Here is an 18,522-nt window from a genome sequence, read left to right on the forward strand (position 1 = left end):
ACGATCTAGATCACCTTTCCCAGTTCTTCATTCCTTAGCTCTGTACTTCTAGTAGAGCCGTTTGTGATTAAGTTCATCAACTGACTTAGCCTTCGGAGGTGGACTCCCGACCCCAGCGGTCGGGCCACATCTGACGCTTTCGTTTTGCAGGTCATCACGAGGAGATCTAAGGGCTGAGCAGATTTTGGACGCATCATTTGGCGCCGTCTGTGGGAACCGACTTGAAAAGCCATGGTGACTAGATCAGCAGCCGCTGCACAGCGCAATTCCGGTGTTCAGATCCCTGGAGCGAATAATCCAGATATTCCCCAGGGAAGCCAAAATCCTATCGAGGTAGATGGTGGCCAGGGAGGACGTAATCCTCCTCCTGATACACTCCAAGATCAATTGGATCAGGTAAAGATTCAACTCTTGGAGGTGAGCCAAGCACTCCGCATGCTCACCAGACGAGTGGTTTTACCACAAGAACTTGATCAACGCGATTCAGGGAGACGTGCATTGCCACGTGATCAGAGATTGGCTGAAGACCGAAATATCGGTCAGAATTTTCGTGAAGGAGACCGAGGACCTAGGAGGATTGATGATCAACCTAGGCGAGACGATCGGTTCAACAGACCGCAAGAGAGTACAACTGATTCAAATACAAGGTTGGATACAGGGGTAAGAACTCACTCACCCACTGTCAGAAGAACCATTCGTGATGATCCAGCAGTTCGCGACGAGCGGAATGCTCTGGAAGGACGGGCTGTTCGTGATGATCGAGTAGCACGGGATGATCGTGTTAATCGAGGTGGTGATCATATTGCTGAAGATCACCCGACCCAGATTGGTCAGGAATTGGCCAACATCAATGAGAAATTAGGGCAGTTGGCTAAGGGAAGAATAACTGAGGATATTTACTCAGTCATTCGGAAGACTCCCTTTGCCGATCCAATTGCGGGATATCAGTTTCCCCATAACTTCCGTTTGCCTACCTTTTCAACATTCGATGGCTCCGGAGATCCAACAGCTCACATCGGCTATTACCAACAAACCATGGCAGTTTCAGGTAATTCTGATGAAATTTTATGCAGGGTTTTTGGTTCATCTCTAACTGGAGCAGCACAAAAGTGGTTTTCAAACCTTCCCTCTGGAAGGATCGTAAACTTTGATGAATTGGCGTGCAAATTCATAGGGCGATTCCAGAGTGGAATACAGGTCAAGAAAACGGAAGAAACCTTGTTTACTGTCAGACAAGGAAAGAACGAATCAATCAGAGAGTTTCTGAAAAGATTCAACAAAGTAACGATGGAGATAGAAAATTTGGATGAGCAAGTAGCCAAAACTGCTCTATTCACGGGACTCACTAATCGGAAACTCTTGGAGTTATTACTACAGGATATGCCTGCGACTTATGCTGAGTTGGTACAGAGATGCCAGAAGCAAGCTGAAGTTATGGAGATTCTAGACGCGCACCAAGGAGATAATAAAGTCTCCAATAAGGAACGTAAGGCTCTGAGCGAGACGAGAAGCCAAAGAAAAATGTCCGTGATCGGGTTGGAAAATCTCAGGCTTGGCGCCAAAGGTCTCCCGGTAAAAGTGAGTACACTCCATTGAATGTTCCTCGAGCTGATATTTTAAATATCATCAAAAGAAAAAATATCTTGAAGTGGCCGCCTAAAATTCTTTTGAAACCCGGAGAGCAGCAGGATCGAGAAAAGTATTGCCGATTCAACAAGGACTATGGTCATTATACTAATGACTGTCGTCATCTGAAAGCTAATATTGAGAGATTAATATCTCAGGGACATCTGTCCAGTTTTGTTAGCAGAAGGAGGGAGGAGCCACGTGAGCAGCGTGAGCCACGTACGGCTGCTCCAAAAAGGGATTGTTCAGTTAGTTCGGAACGATCAAGGGAGGCCCCGAAGTCTAAGAAGGGTAAGGAGGTGATTGAAGCTACTCGGTCACCGATCCTTACCATCCTCGAGGGACCAGAGCCCGAATCACTCCGGAGTCTGAAAACAAAATCCAAATTTGTTGGAACCGGAGAGACGCAGAAGCGGAAGAAGCTGAATGATGAAGATTCTATCACCTTTAGCGAGGAGGACCAAAGAGATGTTTGTTTACCTCATGATGAGGCCCTAGTCATCAAGGTCAAGATTGCACGTCAGGAAGTGCATAGAGTTTTGGTTGATACAGGGTCTGCAGCTGACCTAATTTCTTACAAAGTGTATCAAAAATTGAAGGTGGATCAGGACTTGATGAAACCTTCATCCACACATCTATATGGTTTTGCAGGGTCATCTGCAGTGGCTGAAGGATCGGTCCAGTTGGACTTATCTATTGGAAGTTTTCCTAAGGAAAAAACCGTCTGAATCAATTTTTTGGTGGTTCGGGAACTGCCAGCTTATAATATGATCCTCGGGCGACCATCTTTATCCAAGCTAGGTGCTATTGTTTCGACAAAACACCTGAAGATAAAATTCCCGACTGATATGGGAATTGGTCAAGTCTCCTTTGACCAGAAGATCTCTCGGCAGTGTTACGTTGCCTATTTAAAAGACAAGGAGGGCCCGAGGAAGGTAACTGCCCTACCTATAGAAGTTCGAGACGATCGGGAAGAGGCAGAGATGCAAAGACCCGAACCAGTGGAGAAGCTGGAACAAATCCAGCTGTGTACCGAGGATGAGAAATAGATTACTTATATCGGGTCTGAACAGCTGGAGGAATTTAAAGATAAGTTGAAGTTATTTCTTCAACAGAATAAAGATGTATTTGCATGGTCTGCTGAGGACATGCCAGGAATCGATCGGGCCGTTGCAGAGCACAAACTCTGGATAGATCCTAAGGCAAAACCAGTGATACAGAAAAGGAGAAACTTCTCCATTGAAAAATATGAAGCCGTTCGTAGCAAAGTTGAAAAACTCAAGAATTCTGGTTTCATAGAACCGATTGAATGCCTAACTTGGTTGGCCAACGTGGTAATGGTAAAAAAGGTGAATGGGAAGTGGAGGATGTGTACAGACTACACAGATCTTAACAAGGCTTGCCCTAAAGATTGCTATCCGTTGCCTCGGATTGACCTCTTGATAGATGCGACTGCAGGGTATGAAACTTTAAGTTTCATGGATGCCTACTCAGGGTATAATCAGATCCTTATGAATAAGGAGGATGAGAAGTTTACGGCTTTCATGACTGATCATGAAAGCTATTATTATAAGGTCATGCCTTTTGGCCTGAAGAACGCAGGAGCAACATATCAGAGGGCCGTCAACAAGATCTTCAAAGAGCTGATAGGAAAGAATGTTGAAGCTTATGTTGACAACATGCTAGTGAAAAGCTTTACAAAAGCAAATCATATTGCAGATTTGACTGAGGTATTCTCAGTACTGCGAAAGTATCAAATGAAGTTAAACCCAGAAAAGTGCTCCTTTGGAGTCTCCTCGGGCAAATTTTTGGGCTTCATGGTATCACAGAGGGGAATTGAGGCTAATCCTTCCAAAATACAAGCTCTGGTTGATATGGAGGCTCCCAAAACTGTTCGTGATGTGCAGTGTTTAACAGGGAGAGTTGCTACTTTGAATCGATTCATCTCCAACTCTGGAGAAAAATGTTTGCCTTTCTTCAAGGCACTTAAAGACTTGAAGGGCAGCAAGGAAGCAAAATGGACTGAAGAGTGCCAGAAAGCTTTCGAGGAGTTAAAAGAAGCGCTCGGACAACCACCGATCTTGTCCAGACCAGAGAAGGGGGAAATATTACAGCTATATCTAGCGATGTCCCTTTCAGCGGTCAGTACGGTACTTGTTCGTGAAAAAGATAAAAAACAGTGGCCGATCTACTATGTAAGCCACGTGTGGCTAGATGTGGAGACAAGATATTCGCAGATTGAGAAGCAGGCTCTGGCTCTCATGATGGCTGCCAGGAAGCTAAGGCCATATTTCCAGGCTCATCCAATTGAGGTATTTACAACTTTTCCTCTTAGTAAAGTTCTTAATAAACCTGATGTCTGGAAGGATGGTGTCCTGGTCAATTGAACTCAGTGAGTTCCAAGTGAGCTTTAAGCCCAGAATTGCAATCAAGGCTCAGGCATTAGCCGATTTTGTAGTGGAAACTACTGCACCGGTGGAACCCACCATCGAGGATCCCATTATACCAACCACTTGGGAGGTATATGTGGATGATTCGAGTAATAAAGATGGAGCAGGAGCTGGAATTCTATTAAAAAGTCCAGCAAGATTTATTATTCGATATGCTTTGAGATTTGCGTTTGAAGCAAGTAATAACGAAGCAGAATATGAGGCTCTGATAGCTGGACTTCGGTTGTCAAAAGCATTGTCTATTGCAGATGTTACTATTTAAAGTGACTCTCAACTTATAGTCAACCAAGTCCAGGGGGAGTATGGTATTAAAGAACCTCGCTTGCAGAAATATCAAGAGATAGTGCAGGCATTTCAAAACCAATTTCGGAATTTGAAGATATCTCAGATTTCGAGGAATGAAAATTCAGTGGCAGATGAGCTATCCCGACTAGCCAATGCTAAAGAAAAGAATCTAGACCCTTCGGTCTATATTGAAGAGATAACTTTTCCAAGTTATCATGAGAAAGAAATTTCTTATATTGAAGTAGAGCGTTGCTGGATGGATCCGATAACTGAGTATCTGAGAGATGATAAATTACCTGAGGATCATAAAGAGGCAAAGTTGATCAAGATTCAATCAGCTAGATTTGTCATTCAGAATGGGAGACTATACAAAAGATCTTATTCTGGACCCCTTATGAGATGTATAGGCCTCGAAGGAGCAAAATCAGCTTTGGCTGAAGTGCATGAAGGAATTTGTGGAGCTCACATGGGTGGACGAGCCCTGGCTCACAAAATTCTGAGACTTGGGTTTTATTGGCCTAAGGTCCAAGAGGCTGCTATGGAATATGTTCATCAGTGTGGTAACTGTCAAATTCATGCTACAGTATCGAAGCGCCCGGCGGAAACCATGACTTTAATTCTAGATCCCATTCCCTTTGCGATGTGGGGAATTGATATCATGGGCAAATTCACCAAGGCGTCAGGCGGACGGGAATATCTGATAGTAGCAATTGATTACTTCACGAAATGGGTTGAAGCCAGTGCACTGGCAGCAATTACTGAGAAAAAAGTGGAGAAATTCGTGCTTGAATCAATCATATATCGCTTTGGGATTCCAAAGATTATCGTCACTGACCATGGTACTCAGTTCGACTGTCCGCAATTTGTGGAATTTTGCGGAACATATATGATCGAGCATTGTCCTCAGTGGCATAGCCCCAGAGCAATGGACAGGTAGAGGTTACTAACCGAACGCTACTGGAAGGAATAAAGAAAAGACTCGAAGCTGACAAAGCTTCTTGGGTCGAAGAACTTCATAATGTACTGTGGGCCTATAGAACTACGGTTTGAACACCCACAGGAGAAACTCCATTTAGGTTGGCATATGGATCCGAAGCATTGGCACCAGTGGAGATAATGGCGGGGACATTACGGGATCGTGAGTTCGAGGAAAAAGCAAATGAACAAGGACTGCTTGATAGTCTTGATCTGTTGGACAAAGTTCGGGCAAAGGCAATAGCACGAACTCAACATTATCAAAGAAGGATAGCGTCTCATTATAATATTCAAGTGAAGAATTGTCGGTACTTAGCCGGAGATTTGGTGTTGAGAAACACACTAGCTTCCGACCCGCGTCACCAAAGAAAATTGGACCCTTCCTGGGAAGGACCTTATATGGTTGTAAAACCAGTTGGTTTAGGAGCTTACAGGCTGAAGAACATCAACACCCAGAAAGAGTTGGATCGTTCGTGGAATGCTAGGCATCTTAAAAAGTTTTATCCTTGAGGATGATTTCAATTTTGCTCGCAATGTAATCATTTTCAACTCAATCAATGCAATTTTTGGCTTTCAACAAACTATCTTTTGATTGGGGGGCATCATACACCACATTCAAGAACAAGATCCAACTATAAGGCATCGGATGAAAATTCGTGTGGGTCCTTCAACACTTATGGAATTTTTTCGGACTTTCTTAAGTCGAGGCTCGGATGAAAATCCGAGTGAGTTCCTTTTGCAAGGCGTCGGTTTAAAACCCGAGTAAGTTCCTTCAAGACTTATTGAATTTTTGAATTATCCTTAAGTAAAGGCATCGGTTTAAAACCCGAGTGAGTTCCTTCTCAAACTTATTGTATTTCTCCGGAAATCCTTAAGTAAAGGCATCGGTTTAAAACCCGAGTGAGTTCTTTCTCAGACTTATTGTATTTCTCCGGAAATCCTTAAGTAAAGGCATCAGTTTAAAACCCGAGTGAGTTCCTTCTCAGACTTATTGTATTTCTCCGGAAATCCTTAAGTAAAGGCATCGGTTTAAAACCCGAGTGAGTTCCTTCTAAGACTTATTGTATTTCTCCGGAAATCCTTAAGTAAAGGCATCGGTTTAAAACCCGAGTGAGTTCCTTCTCAGACTTATTGTATTTCTCCGGAAATCTTTAAGTACAGGCATTGTTTCAAACAACTAAGGCCTAATTCAACAGCGATTCAAGTGGCTAGCAAAGTTCAAGATGAAGTTAATTTCTTATTTCTTCAAAAGATTGAAAGAGGCTAGTATCAAAACAATTACAAGAGCTGGATACAATCTTCGGTCAAAAAAGAAAGTCATCATCAGTGATTGTTAAGAAGTTATACAAGATCGACACGACTTTGCTAGAATAAACATATGAGTCAACCATTGGTGTGGATTCAAGGAAAAGAAGAGGAGAAATGAGGATTACAAAAAATGTTTCGGTATGCACAAAATCCTCCGCAATTTCATACTCTTTGTCCAGCTTGTCCAGGAGAAGTATGGTCCTCGACCAAACTTGCATTCAAGACGAGCTCGTCATAATTGACTGCTTCCAGGGGAGAATAAACAGGAGAATCTTCCAGATAATGCATAATATCTGGATCGGAAGGTAGAGGATCAATCTTATCTTTGGTCCAGTCAGGAGGAGGAATACCCAGGTCGGTAAATACTTCAGGATGGCAAACAGCATTGTAGGGAGTCGTATCAAAATGAGGATCCTTCCTTAATATTGATTCCCATACTTTGTTCTCACCATCCCGGTACGCCTGCAAGTTATAAGCATTCAGCATATCAACAAAGGGCTTACTGCGTAAATACTTGAAGACGCAGGCTCTGCGAACATCAGTTGGAAGGGATTCGGGCAAAGGAACGACAGCTTGCCTTTGAGGTAACGTTTCAGATCCTTTGGCTCCTGACTTTCCAACTACTCGCTCCAGTTGCCGGATCTTCTCCCTGGCATCATCCAAGTCCGACTGAAGACGACCGATCATTGAATTCTTTTCTCCTGCCACCTCCCAAGCTAGTTTCCGAAGGCAAGCAATCTCGGCATCTTTAGCTTCAGAGATTTCCCGAAGCCTGGAAACTTCATTGCTCAACCTACGGAGCCTAGAAACTGCTTCCACTTGGTTGTGGAAGTTACCAGTAAGACTCCTACAAACAACTTCCGAGTTAAAAAGGAGCAGAAGAGTAATTTTTCAGAATCGAAAGATAATGAAGAAAGACTTACATCACCAGTGACTTCGTAAAGACTTCATCTGGAAGTTTGGAAAGAACTGCGCTCTCAGAAGTCATTCGAGCAGCAGTACACCATTCCAACACTCTGTCAAACTCGTTTGACACTAATTCAGGCGAAGGATGAGAAGGATGAGCTGCATCACCTGTCACCCGACGGCTCTTCCTAGTGGCAAAATCCTCCAACTCCAAAGGAGAGGAAGAGGATGCCAAACAAGCACTAGAGTTGGAAATAGGAGCAGCACCTGCTGGGACCACACCTTCATCAGATGCCAACATAGTTGCCTCAGATGCCCGAAGAGTCTCCTTCGGGGGTGCACCAACAGTCTCTGCAGCAGGGGCGTCAGCAGCGCCATTAACAATTGAGTGATCAAGATCTTCCTGGGAAAGACGAGCGATCACTTCCGGCAAAAGAAGCGTAGGGGCGGCATCAATAGAAACTGTGGGAATCTGACTTGAAGATTCACCAACAGCATTCGCCTTACGCTTGGAGGATTCACTAGCTGAAACCACCTCACTGGCCCCAACCACCGCCGACGGAACGATTTTCTTGCTAGATTTCGCTCTGATAAAGTTCGGGTTGATCTTGAGAGCCACTATGCAAACAGAAAAGCCGTATTAATACAGAAATCCAACGACGACACAAAGAAAAAAGGGAAAACCCTAGTTCTCTATCACTTCTGACAAACCCGATTAACTAAACCCCAAGTATTACTACTGTGCAGTTTACTCAGGGGGGGAAGTGGGGAAAGAGATGAGTAATCAAAAACAAAAACTCACTTGTTCAGAAGTTGATAGAGCTATTGTTGGAGTACGAGGAATACGGGAGCAGGCAGAAGGACGGAATGTCGCTTTAGCAGTTTAGCAAATCTAACTTGAAGATAGCAGGATAGATGGAGAGTACCCACAAAGGCTTTAAATAGCCTCAGGTATTAAGACGACGGTTGAAGGCTAAGGACAACTAACGACCCAGATCGAAATAACGCTTCGAAAGAAAACAAGATCAACGGCCGGAGGGAAACCACATGGAAACATATGGAGGCGAGCACCCGATGCAAAGATACCTCCAATCGTCGCACCGCCATTATAATAATGGATGTATTTCCGATTCATTGGAAACAGTGAATGGTGTACAAAAGCAAGAAAACGTTTGGACTTCGCAGAAGGGAAACGTGTGGACTTTGCAATAAATGAAGTAGTGGGGAAGATTAATGCATCTTTCCGAAACGCATCTTCACAATATTTCTACAAGATTATTATTCGGCGAGGAATGTAAAGTTAAGTGATAAGTTTTACCATTTATACTTTGATATTCAAGGCAAGATTTCGGCAGGAGACAGGGAAATGGAAAGGCCAACATGAAAAAGAAATGTCTATTCATTAACAAGGAGGTCAATCTTTACAAACAAAAGATAACTCCCTAAGCCTCTTCTTCATTGTTGCCCGAGGGACCCTGGTCGGGAGGACTTTTCTCAAGATCTTGAGAAGAGCCTTCCTCAATAATGGCATCGGCTGAGTCCTCTACAACAGCAACTTGAGACTCGGCTTGTGATTTCTCCTCTGGAAGCGCCGGCTCGTCAGCCAGGTATGCCTCATATTGAGGGTCAGCTGGAAAAGGATCATCTTCTTCCCGAGCCCAGTCTGGGAGATCCATGCCAACTTTCCCAAAGACCTCTTTATGGCACACCTCACGAAAGGGAGCAGTATCGAAGGAAGGGATTGATGCGAGAATTCACTCCCAAACGTCATTCTGCCCCAAGCGATAAGCTTGAATGTTGTAGGCACCTAGCAGCTCGGAGAAAGGTACGCTGTTCAGGTACTTCCGAACACACTCCTTCCGAAGCTCTAGCTTTATATGCTCGGGCTTGCTAGGGATCGCCAACTTCAGAATTTCTTCGTTCTCCCTACATCGGAATTCAAGCCTGTCACCGAACAACGTGGCAGCTGCTTTTTGCTTCCTGGCCTCGTGCTCGGCAGCAGCGGCACGAATCTTCGAAGCATCGAGGGCTTCCTTGAGGGAGATCATTTCTTCCTCATGCTTTTTCTGCAGCTCCTCGGCGGCTGCGATCGCCCGGTCTATTTCAGAATTGGCCTTGGCCAAATTCTCTTCACAGGTTTGCAGCAAGGAGCTGGTGCGACCAACCCGGCTCAATGCTTCCATGTGTTGATAAAAGCTCAACACAACATTCCTGGGAAGGTAGAAAATATCAGAAGAAGTCATAAGAAATTATGAAAAAATAAGTAAGCAAGAAGACTGGTACCTTGTGGATTGACTAACAGGGAAATGTCATCCAGGGTTTCAAATTCCTGGCGATCAGAAGGAGCAAGACTGAGGGAGCTCCACTCTGCAGCTTTCTCAGGGTCCCGAGTCACCCTGTCGGTCAACTTCAGGGTCCACTGGGGGGTGAAGACCTCATCACAATCCGTTGCTTTGGATTTTTTATGGGAGGAAGCATCAATTGTGTCATGCCTCCTTTTGGTCCGGGCGGAGGAAGAGACATTAGACCTCTCCACCATCGGCTTCTTCCCTTTACCCGAAACATCAGCTACGGGCCTGATATTCCTGATACCCCTGTAAGAGGGGTCGGGAGAGGGGACAAAAGCCTCTTGATCTACGGTCAAGGCTCTGGGTGATCGTTGCTCGGTTGTCGCAACGGCCCTAGCAGCCTTCACTCGCAGGTTCTCGGGGTTCATCCTTGGAGGCACTGCAAAGAAGAATGACGAGAGTCAGAATTAAAGACATATCACTTCAGTAAAATTAAAGGATGATGGTTAGAAGCTCACAATGAGCCAAGCCCCAGTACTGAAGAATGGAGTTATACTCCACCTCAAATCCATGTATTTCTTGATACCATGGAATGGATTTGATCTTCCTGACGGCCGCCTCGTCTTCTCTGGATAAGGGGAGGCCTCGGTTATTCTCGGAAGAAGAAGTACACCGCCTCCAGGCGGTTGGGAAGTTAAGATCCGATGGAGGCGCTCGACAGAAAAAGTATCGTTCGCGCCATCTTTTGTGGTTAGAAGGGCAAGTTCCTTTGGCAAGGATGCTGCCCCTCCAATCAAGTTCAGCCTTATTGCGTTTGGACAGAAAAACCCATCCGGGAGGATGGGAGATAGAAAGAACATGAAAGTGTACAAAGAGAGAAAGAGATGGCGTAATGCCAAGTTCAAAACACAAACCCAAGAAGCCGACGATGAGACGCCAGCTATTGGGAAGGAGTATTCCGGGACAAATGTCCCAATGATTCGAACTCATGGAGAACAAAGGATTAAAAAAGGGAAAATGAACCCCGCTTTCCAGTGCATCTATGTACAGAGAAAATTCACCCGAAAGGGTTGAATCAACCCTCTCATCAGGGTAGGGGGCCCTAACCTGATAAGAGGAAGGAAAATCAAAATCTTGGATGGCTGAAAGAAGGGTTTCCTCATTATAAATGGAGGGAACAGAGCCAGGTCCACCATCGGACCTGGAAGTTTGAGGCTGCCTAGAAGACTCGACAATCTTGGAAGATCCAAACTCGAGGAGGGCAGGGGGAGTTTCGGTTTTTCTCTCTAAACCTTTTTGAGAAACTTCAGCAAACTCGCGCCAAAGGACAGTTAGGGTTTTGTTATCACTATTCGACTGTTCGGAAGCAGGAGAAGCAAAAGCCTCACTACTATTACCAACACTGGGTACCAGAGAAACCCCATTGTCCGCCATTACCTGTTTCAGTAAACTACAAAAAGAAAAAGACCAGTAAACTTATTGATTCAGTGAGGCAGAAGCTTAAGAGCAAGAAGGCGCGAAGCGGACAACAAAGGTTCAAATTCCAGACAGGAAGAATGAAACCTACGAAGACAACGAACCGCTTTTAAAACTCCCGCACGAGTGTTCGGGAATCTGGACGATCAAGATTGATTCAAAATCAACGATCGAGATTGAAAGACGTTTTGAAAGTTTGAACTCACGAATCCGAAATAGGCGTTCGGAAACCGTCGCTTGGATGACGTGAGCCACGATAGATCGACTGCAAGGAGACACGTGGCCTTACCCTTACAACGCTCGAGGAAAAGTGACCACCGCATTAAATGTGATATGACATTTAATGAAGCACGCAGAGATTATCGCCTGATGAAGAACCCAGTTAAAAACCAAGCCCTCGGGATCGACCCAACGCTTGGTCTGGGGGGCTCGTGATACGAAGAAATTATGATCAAACCGGGTTCATACCTGGTTCGACCCTCGACCCCGGTCGAGGCAGAGGGAACCGACTCGCTCCCGAGCGAACCGGATCCAGAAGATGGCTTGCTGAAGAAGAAAACTGATTCAGCTACAAGCACGCCCTAATCCTACTTATGGAATAGGGTAATTACCTTAATGATGGCAGACTTGAATTGACGGCTGCGGCTAATCATTATCGAAGGGATAATAATTGCATAACCTAAAGAGTTATCTCAGGAGTCCTCTACTAGTCCAAACTAGTAGAAGTCTGTTGCTCAACGGATCTATCTGCTAAGATCCAACGACTACCCGAAGAAGGCTCAAGTGCATCCAACGAAGGAGATTCGAAGGTACACTCTATATAAACCTCACTACCATACGAGGTGAGGGGATCGAAAAACATACAATCTAAGACTCAGGTCCAGATACATACTGATAGACTTAAACTATCAGCGACTTATGATCTAGATCACCTTTCCCAGTTCTTCATTCCTTAGCTCTGTACTTCTAGTAGAGCCGTTTGTGATTAAGTTCATCAACTGACATAGCCTTCGGAGGTGGACTCCCGACCCCAGCGGTCGGGCCACATCTGACGCTTTAGTTTTGCAGGTCATCACGAGGAGATCTAAGGGCTGAGCAGATTTTGGACGCATCACACCCTTATATTGTTCAAGAGGTTCATAATGGGCAATTCACGTGTTGTTACAATCCATCCATTAAAAGTCTCTACGTAATTGGAGGTTAACTTGTCATACCGCTTTCTAGGGAACAAGCAATTGGCCCAATTCTCTGGTCCAGTCACCGTTAACCATACATATGCATCCTCTGAGACATCCCTAATATCACCCATGTGGTTGTTAAAATCCTTAAGTGTCCTTGCATATGCTGCATTGTGCAATGACGCTTCCAAAGCATTTTTCAAATTGGCTGAGCAAGGTTTTTGAAGAATCTTCTTGAAATTTTCCTTTAAATGGCGTAAACAATATGCATGTTGAACACCCCCAAAGACTGAACGCACCCCATCAATTATGGATTGATGCCTATCAGATATAAAAACAACCTGATCAGTGTTGTCCAATGCCATCTTAAGTTTTTCCAAAAACCATGTCCAATTAGAGTGATTCTCACCAGAGACAATTGCAAAGGCAACAGGAAACATTCCATCATCTGCATCCATTGCTGTAGCAGATAAAAGTGTGCCAAGATACCTAGATTTTATAAATGTACCATCAATGTACAGTACCTGCCTACACCCTGTCATGAAGCGCTGCAAAGCAGCATAATAAGCTACAAATAGTCTTTTAATCTATCATCATCATCTACCTCATATTTTGCATGGCTGCCAGGGTTTGTCTCAATAACCTTATCACAAAACCAAGGGATGTACTGATATGACTCCTTGTAAGATCCAAATACTTTCTCATTTGCAACCTCCTTAGCTCTCCAACATTGCATATAACTCAATTCTAGGTGGTAGTCTCTTTTCATATCAATAACAATTTCAGTTGGTGGATACTTTGGGGTGTCTCGAACTTTCTCGACCACAACATTACCTAAAACAGATTGTGGTACCTTAACCCTATCATTAAACTGAGATCCAGGTGGATGTTGGTGTTCTCGTTGGTACTTATAAATTCTAAACATTTTAGTCGGCTTCAAATGACTTGAGACAAACCAACAACATCCCTCAACTGCACACTCAATAATAACCCTTGTTTTGTTACTCCACTTTACATGACAACGAAAACCATTTGCAATTGCAAATTGATAAACTGATTGTTGAAAGTCAGGGGCTGATTTGAACATCTATCCCACACCCTCCATTGCTTTCTCCCAGAATACGGTTAGTAGTTTGTCCGTAGGTGTTTAACTAAAACAAACAATACCCCTATCACAATTATCAACATCATTCCCATTATCCATCTGCTCTGACTGCACAAAGGTAACACTTCTCCTGCTAAAACAATAAAATAAAGATAAATTAATATTTACATCTCATTACAACCTTGAAGAATATAAAATCTTATATTAAGCAAGTTGGTAAGACTATAAATACCTGGCATCATACTGGTCAGTTACGATAAAGCCATCATTCTTTGATACAAAAGCATCTACAATGGCATTAACATTGCCAAACTCTAACATACTCTGAATATCTGGATCTCCCTTTAGGTTAATAGGAGGAGATCTACTCCCAGGAACTAACCACTTCAGTATAACACATTCAGGGCTCAAATTCCATGATGAACTAACCTTCTCCAAGAACTGGATGTAATTCATTGTTCCATCCATACGAATTGCAACAGAATCACCTCCCTCATTGATATATGTTCCATTACTCTTTCTTACTAACATTCCACCATAGTTGCATACAACTAATATTGAACTTGACATATTTCCAGTATCCTGCAATCACCATATACCAAAAGCAAATAAATAACCATATATAAAAGCTACCAAGCTAACTTGAACCGTAATTTATTTTATCTATTCTACCCCGCCTCCCTTGCCCCTTGCAAGAGATTGTTTTTATGAGGCTAGAATGTCTGAAATCTACTCCAGCTAAAGATAGAATCTTCAATAGATGTGGCTTTTGTTTAGAAATTCAAATTGGATGCCTCTGTTTTTATGTATTAGAAGATTACTTCCCTTATAAACTATATATTTATTTATATGTCGCTTCATGTCATTGATTCTTTTATGTAAAATTTGCATTAAACTGCAATGGTGGAAAGTTTTTGTCTATAGATGATTCATTTCTGCTGAATGTGTTATCAATGGAGACAATGATTGCACTAGGCATTTTTGGGATTTCTTTTCATGAGAATGATGATACATGGTCTTTCATGAATTTGATGCAACAAAGAATCAAACCATCTATATTGAAATGTGATGCGTCCAAAATCTGCTCAGCCCTTAGATCTCCTCGTGATGTCCTGCAAAACGAAAGCGTCAGATGTGGCCCGACCGCTAGGGTCGGGAGTCCACCTCCGAAGGCTAAGTCAGTTGATGAACTTAATCACAAATGGCTCTGCTAGAAGCGCAGAGCTTAAGGAATGAAGAACTGGGAAGGGTGATCTAGATAGCAGATCGCTGATAGTTTAGGTCTATCAGTATGTATCTGAACCTGAGTCTCAGATAGTATTCTTTTTTCGATCCCCTCACCTTGTATGGTAGTGAGGTTTATATAGAGTGTACCTTCGAATCTCCTTCGTTGGATGCACTTGAGCCTTCTTCGGGTAGTCGTTGGATCTTATCCGTTAGATCCGTTGAGCAATAGACTTCTACTAGTTTGGGCTAGTAGAGGACTCCTGAGATAACTTTTAGGTTATGCGATGATTATCCCTTCGATAATGATTATCCGCAGCCGTCAATTCGAGTCTGCCATCATTAGGGTGATTACCCTAATCCATAAGTAGGATTAGGGCACGCTTGCAGCCGAATAAGCTTTCTTCTTCAGCAAGCCATCTTCCGGATCCGGTTCGCTCGGGAGCTAGTCGGATCTCTCCGTCTCGACCGGGGTCGAGGGTCGGACCAGGTCTGATCATAATCTCTCCATATCAAAATGTAACATGTATGGCTGATAATAGATTTGAGAAGACTTTCTAGATTCTTTATTCAATTCCTAATTATTGGGATATAAGATAGTTTACCCAATTACTAAGTCTACTAGTCCTGGCCACCAGATTCTGTGCTAAGTTAGACCATTTAACTGTATACACTGCCCTGAATTGTTTGATGGGTAGAGTTATCCCTACCATGGATTATCAAAACTTTGTAAGTGGAGAAGGTGGAGCAGTAGGATCACATTTCTAGGTGTGTTGATCATCAATTTGGCACATAGCAGATCCAAGTTGGTCTACTGGTGTCAATTAAATGTGTTCAAGGTGTTTTTTTCTTAGATCCAAGTACTTTTTAGTTCATAAAGATTTCTTTCTGTGGGAGTATCTTCCATCTTATAGCTAAGAGTTTTGGGAGTAATTGTTGACCTAACCAATCTGGTGAACACCAATGGCATGTCACGAAATCCAGTAATCAACGGACCAAGTTGTTGAAGCTTCTCATCTGAGGATGGGTTCAACAACTGGAAATTTGCAATAGTCAAGTATACCCAAGGGGTCGAACACCTCTTTTGCAAGCTACCAACCAACAACACTAGATCACATTCAAATGTATCTATTTAATTTTTGTATTATTATTCAACAACCAAAAGAGTTGATCGTGAGGAGAATGAACAACAAAGGCAATCTAACAATGTACGTACAAGTAACGTTCAATACACTAAATTTAAATGGGAAGAAGAAGAGTCCATCGCCAAAAAAGGTAAAAATAGGAAGAAGAAGAGTGGACAGCAGCAATTATGTGTAAGGGGTTCGAAGTAACAGGTACATACCTGATTTGCAGCACTATTCCGGTGCTGGATGGAGTGAGAGTAGAGAAGCAGGGAAGGAGAAAAGAAGAAAGGAATAGAACAAGATTAACCAACGAAACGAAAAACCTAGAAAGCCAAAATGCTTACCTCAGTTCACCATGCTTGAATATTGACCAGATTGCTTCTCGTTATGGCAACCAAAGTTAAAACACCAGCATCTTCTCCCACCATTTCTCCGACGATTTCAGTAGAATATTGGACGATTTAAGCTTGCAACTCAATCCACGATTTTGGAAAAAAATAGTGCGATCTGAAGCTTCAATCCACGATTTCGGTATTTTCTTGGTCAATCTGGGAAGAACGCCTATGTATACTGTCGAAGACGGAGGTATGACATTGTTTTGCCCATTTTGGTAATACGAAACCCAGTATAAGCCATTTTCGTTGGAATGAAAGTTGCAGTGGCTATTTTCGTAAATTTAAAGCCAAAACTGACTAATCTCGTAATTTTCCCAAAAATGTTTAAAACTTGAGGTGTTTTATTTATTTATTATCATTTTAATATAATAATATAAATTTATCATTTTATTTTTTGCCATGACAACTTTAATCCCACATCGGATAGTAAGGAGCTAGTTATTTGATTTATATCTAAGAATGACCTATGTTATCTACCTTCGACATTAATGATCGCACTCACGCAATACAGTAAGAACTTGTGCACAATGCCAACCCAGCTTGAGCCCTAGTTCGACCGAACCGTGGATTTATAGCTTATATTAATAATATTAACATTTTTATATGACTTTTTTCTTTGGTAAAAATATTTTTAAATATGAATTGGGACTTGAGACTTGGAACATGGGTCGTGAGTCATAGGCCTTGATTCGAGAAAGCCAATTGGGTTATTGGAATATTTCTAAATATTAATTGAGACTTAAGACTCGGGATGTGGGTCATGAGTCATAGGCCTTGATTTGGGAAAGCCAATTGGGTTATGGGTTTTGATCCAGAAAGCCCATTTGGGTTACAATATAGAGGTGTCATTAGAAAGGTACCTTCCCAAAAGGAGGTGACCTGAAGATATACCCTCACAAAGAGAAGTACCTTACTATTTGGCTCATAGATTTTCTACTCTATAACTCATACTTGAGCTCTCCTTTTCTTTTCTTTTTTTTTTTTTTTGGTAATCCTTGAGCTCTCCTTTTCTAGACAATGAATTTTCTTCATTCTCTTTCTCTCCTTGTTGTCTTTATGTGTAACAGTGATTACAACTTAATTGCACCTGAAGCAACCTTAAAGGTTGAGATTGACTCATCTTTTGGGTGAAGATACACTTGGAACCCGTGTTACACAAATTGGGGTGTGTAAATATCTTAAAGAAAGTATCACTAATATGTTTCAGCTCCGTCAAATTCGTGATTATAATATTCTTAGAAGTATTTGTGGGGAGTCTTCAACAACAAATTCTCAATAAGACACCATAAAAATCCACTCCTCCTATCAACCTTATTAGGAAAAGAAAAGTATTAATCAAAAAAAGAAAAATTATAAACTTTTAATATTATTATTTTTTTGGATAAGAAGGAAAAATTGGAAATGGAAGAAAAGGATGCCCTTAGGCCCAGCGGTTCTGGTTGTGGTGAAGTTTGATGCACTTGGATAATTGGATTACGCGGGCCCCATTTATAAAAAATGTATGGGTACCGGTACCCCAACGTGCATCAGTCTAAATGATCCGATCACGCGGGTTCATTTTGCGTGGAGAAAAGACATTCAAAAGATGCCGTTACCCAACATCTCAACTGTTTTAAGGTTTCAAATTGTTACTGCTTCCGCAGATAACCTCAAGGTCAGCTTCTAAATCCTTTTAATCGGAAGTTTTCAATTAAGCAACCATTTTGGCTTCTGACTGGTTGATTTCTCATCCGGTTGCTTTGATTTCTTGAGGTATCATTCGTTTTAGCTTTGTCATAGTTAAGTATCTATAATCAAGAAGGGAATGCGTACTAATGTTTTAGTTCCAATGCCTGAGAATATGTTGCATAGAACATAGGAGATATAGGTCTTGTTTTCCAATGATGATTCTCGGATTTGTACATAACCTGGGTTTTCATACAAGACTGAAAATTTGAAGAGAAGAGTTCACAGAAGGACAAAGAAGAGCAGAGAATATGCTTTTTCCCTTCCGAATTCTGAAGATATAAAATTCCCAAGAGTATCAGAATCCCTTAAGTACAACTTATTTCATTATACATTTGATAATCACCATCGGATCTTAACCAAATTATCCCCGTTATGTCAATGCCGGTTCCTTTTGAACTTTTTGGAATATTTGACTTTCGTCGTTGAAACACCTGTCTCTCTATGTTTAGAT

General features: G+C 42.5%; 1 protein-coding gene across 3 annotated transcripts in view; it reads left to right on the plus strand.

The window, feature by feature from the left end:
- Positions 1–17,878: 17,878 nt before the first annotated feature.
- The window catches only part of LOC149012082 (LOW PSII ACCUMULATION protein (DUF1995)), an 86,853-nt gene continuing 86,209 nt past the window's right edge, over positions 17,879–18,522 (plus strand). For 2 of the 3 annotated variants that reach the window (XM_089158012.1, XM_089158013.1), the window contains exon 1: positions 17,879–17,997. In XM_089158012.1, coding sequence (XP_089014138.1) covers positions 17,929–17,997 — 69 coding nt within the window. In that variant the 5' untranslated portion in view covers positions 17,879–17,928. The remainder of the gene's footprint in view (positions 17,998–18,522) is intronic. The other variant, XM_089158014.1, reaches the window with a different exon arrangement.

The sequence above is a fragment of the Hakea prostrata genome, chromosome 6 (assembly GCF_041222555.1).
Source record: "Hakea prostrata isolate BN-2017 chromosome 6, UWA_Hpros_2, whole genome shotgun sequence".
Lineage (NCBI taxonomy): Eukaryota > Viridiplantae > Streptophyta > Magnoliopsida > Proteales > Proteaceae > Hakea > Hakea prostrata.